Below are 3932 nucleotides of genomic sequence, written 5' to 3'. Positions count from 1 at the left end.
AAAGCTTCTAATCCCAGACCTTTTCATGCAATCGTCATCAAGCTTGGATTGGTGAATATCTTCCACCCTCAAGCTTGTGAGGAGTAACAAGAATAGAAGAGAATGCCTACATGCATTAGTGCATGTTGTGTTGTTACTTACTTCTGAAGTTTCTTAGTTTTTCTCCATGCACACATGTTAGGGTTTAGTTATTTTGGTTTTTCTATTATAACTACATAACGATAAGTGATGATGTATATATACATCTTATAACTCCCTTTGCCAATCTAATGAAAATCGATGTATTTCATTCACTCATTCGTTTCAATTCAGTTTGCTAATATGACCAACCTAACAGTTACTTATTTTAAATTACTGCACCTTTATTCATTGTAATTTTGCTCATGATAAACTGGGCAAATGAACCCACATACCCAACTCTACTATACATACATAATAAAATAATACACTACTATCATGTTTGACTGTTTTTTTACATAATTCAGATATTTTCTTAATGATATGATAGTCACTAAAAGATAGTATTATAAATCTCTTGAAATAAATTAATGTAAATCAAGATAATAAATCATTTCTTCTTGTTGTTTATTTTTTCCTTAACCATTGTAGAAGTAACTTTAATACATTTTATTAATATTTTAATTGTTGGTCAAACACCTTAAAGTGACTTGATAAGTTGGAAATATAGTACTATTCATAATAAATGCTCGAGCAAGTGTTGCTCCTAAACCCCTCCATAGCACAATCAAACCTTCTTCTTTGATTATCTTTAAGGTGCAATCCAATATACCTTTGTATTTCAATGAAGATGATGTTTGAGCTTGCAATCTAGTCTTTATAACATCTGCAGGATAGTTAAAAATCCAACTCGCTATCCCTGCTACTCCTCCTGCTATAAACATAGTATGCACACTTTCTTGACAACTTCCTCTACAACCAGGGTGGAGTTTCTCCCTTGTGTACTCATATGCTCCAAAGTAGAAGGCAAGAGCAGGTGCATCTCTAAGAACTGTGATACCAAATCCTCGATAAATGCCACAAAGGCCTTCATTTTTCCAAATGTTCTTAGCTAAGATCAAAGGAGTGTTCTTTTTGTTTTCTGAACAATTGTCAATATTTTTTTGAAGCTGAATGCGAATTTTAACTAACTCAACAGGAGACATCAACATGCTTTGGATAGCACCTGCACCGAGTCCTCCCAAAGCAACATTCACAAGGGAAGGAGGTCCATTAGATGAAATAGAAGGACTACAAATCCTCGTAAAAATGGAATAACTTTGAAAAATCATAGCATTCTGTATCATAAAAATAAACACAATAGTTTATCAGATGACACATTTTATATTAACTAATATAGTTAGTATATTATAAATACTTAAATCACACAATAGAAACACAATATTTGTTATTTTCTCAAACAGATTTTTTTAAAGATAAATACTAATTATAAACTTGAAATACAAAATAATATTTTATTTCACAAGGTATTATAAACTTAAAAAAATAGAATAGTTTATTGAAATGGAAAACATTATATTGGCAATATATATTTATTAATTATTTTAATTATACGAATCATTTCTCATACAAATCTTTTTAGGACAAAACTTAGGTACAATTTTTTAAGTGTGTTTCTTATTATTTTCCAATGAAAATATGATAAGTATATAATTTCCTCTTTCACGTATGCAAATTTTTCCTATTTTCACTCACTAAATGATATTTAAGTATATTTATCCTATTTTCATTGGAAAATAGTAAGAACCACGCCTAAAGAATTATACCTAAATTTTGTCCATATTTTTATATGGATACTAAAATTTCTACGTTTTCTTCTACCTCGTACCCATTTCTGTTCCTTGTAATATCATTTATAATTAAGATTTTTCTAAGTGTTTGTTAATAAGAAGTAATATATTTCTATTTACAGGTATATTTTAAAGATTGTTTTAGTAAGTGACTACTAAATTTACCATAATAAGCTCAAGATTTTTTTTTTAATCGTATAATTTCTTGTAGGAGAAGTTTCTCTTAAAATTGACATCTATAATTTTTAAAAAAAAAATTAAAATATGAATGCATGATAAATTTTAACAATCGACAGTAGTTTTTTTATTTAAAAAAGACTTGATCAAAATTTATTATCTCGATAAAAATATAAAAAATTGTTAAATTAATATAAATTTTTATTTAGGTTATATTTAAAAAATTTCAAATGGCATAATTTGAAATATCTCTCTCATATTATATATTGTAAATGAAAAAGTAATTATTTTAATCTTTTAAATTAGATGTTATATTTTCAAAAAATATTGTAAACTAGCCTTTAATAGTTTTCAAAATTTATAAATTGGCCGCTTTAATTTTTCAAAAATTATTAATTGGTCTATGATTTTTAAATTTTAAATCTGACCAAATTTTTTAAAACTTATAAAATGACTCAAAATATTTAACAATAAATAATTTTAATATTATATTCAAATAATATAATTTAAAAATAAATAAATTTCAACTGAATCATTTAAATTATTTAAAATTATAAATTCACTGCTATTTTTCAATAACCTCATGCAAAAATATCTTAATGATATGTTTGAATTTATGAAATATGATTAAATGAGATAAAATGAAAATAAGTGTATATTATATTGTTTGGATTGATTGAAAGATGGTAAAATAAAATAGAACACGATGAAATTAATGCATTACATTCCATTTTACCAATTCCTTTCTTTTTATACTATATGATTTGCGTGGAATAATAATTTTATTTCATTCCATCATTAAATATACAAACACGCGAATAACGCTATTCGTGTGTTTGTATATTTCGCCCTGCTCCCTTTCATTCTATTTCTCTTCACTCTATTCATTTTATAATATTCGAGCATAGTCTAAGCTTAGGATATCAGAAAAGTATGACATTTAAGATGATTTTTGTGATAAATAGATGAATTTGATGACTATCTGTTTGGAGTCGGTTCAACACTATTCTTTCCGTCTCACAAAAAAATATTATATTTTTTATCTAACATATTTATCTAGTTAAAATATCAATGCAATATTTCTCTTTGATTATGACTTCTATTTTATTTAATTAGTTTACTAATTATAATTAATATAAATATCCAAAAAAAAATATATGTAATTATTTTTATAAGAATCACATATTTACTCTATGTAATTTGAGCAAGTTTTTTTTTTTTTTTTGCTTTTTTTCTTCTTCTTTCAATTCAGCCATTATAATATATAGGTTTTATTTGTTTTAACTATAATAGACGTGGATCATGAAAGTAAAAGACTAACCTGAAAACCAACAGAAGCCAAAGGAACTGCCATGCCACGATAAAGAGCAGAAGGTCCTTCCTTGGCCAACAAGTTTCTAAGGATGCCAACAGCAGAAGCCTTCCCGGACTGTTGTTGCATGACACGAAGAGTATCCAATGGATAACTCGCTATGATACCTGTTGTGCCTCCAAATCCACCTGCTACAAACTCTCTCCCCACATTGTTCTTCATAACATATTCTGTCCAAGATTCCATTCTCTATTCAATTATAACATGGGAAGAGTAAACATTTATATTGTGATAGATGGGTAGTTAGTACCACGCCAGAATTTATTAAGGAGGTTGTGTGACATCAATTTTATTGGGGGCTTCAATTATCTATCTTATCTATAGTATAAATCTAACTAGAAACTGAATTCTGCTACCTCTCATTCAATTCAACTTTAACTAAGCTTCTTAATTACTAATTTATGTAATAAAACATAATTTCAAAATAATCAACTAAGAAAATATTGAGAGTTAAATTCTATATTAAAAGTGACATGTTAACACTCTTTTTATTATTAAAAAAATCATAATTAAAAAACAATGTTAAAATTATTAAAAAAAATAGATATTAAGTCTCATATTATATCGAAGAACTC

General features: G+C 26.6%; 1 protein-coding gene across 1 annotated transcript; it reads right to left on the bottom strand.

Moving 5' to 3' along the window:
• Positions 1 to 538: 538 nt before the first annotated feature.
• Positions 539 to 3543, bottom strand: LOC131648397 (mitochondrial arginine transporter BAC2-like). Its single transcript, XM_058918163.1, has 2 exons — positions 3307 to 3543; positions 539 to 1295 (listed from the first exon to the last, which is right to left on the bottom strand). The coding sequence occupies exons 1-2, from the start codon at positions 3541 to 3543 to the stop codon at positions 639 to 641; spliced, it is 894 nt and encodes a 297-aa protein (XP_058774146.1). The 3' UTR covers positions 539 to 638.
• Between the last annotated feature and the right edge of the window lie 389 nt (positions 3544 to 3932).

The sequence above is a fragment of the Vicia villosa genome, linkage group LG2 (genome assembly GCF_029867415.1).
Source record: "Vicia villosa cultivar HV-30 ecotype Madison, WI linkage group LG2, Vvil1.0, whole genome shotgun sequence".
Taxonomy (NCBI): domain Eukaryota; kingdom Viridiplantae; phylum Streptophyta; class Magnoliopsida; order Fabales; family Fabaceae; genus Vicia; species Vicia villosa.
The sequence above is the reverse complement of the archived record's forward strand: the minus strand, read 5'-3'. Positions and strand labels throughout refer to the sequence as shown.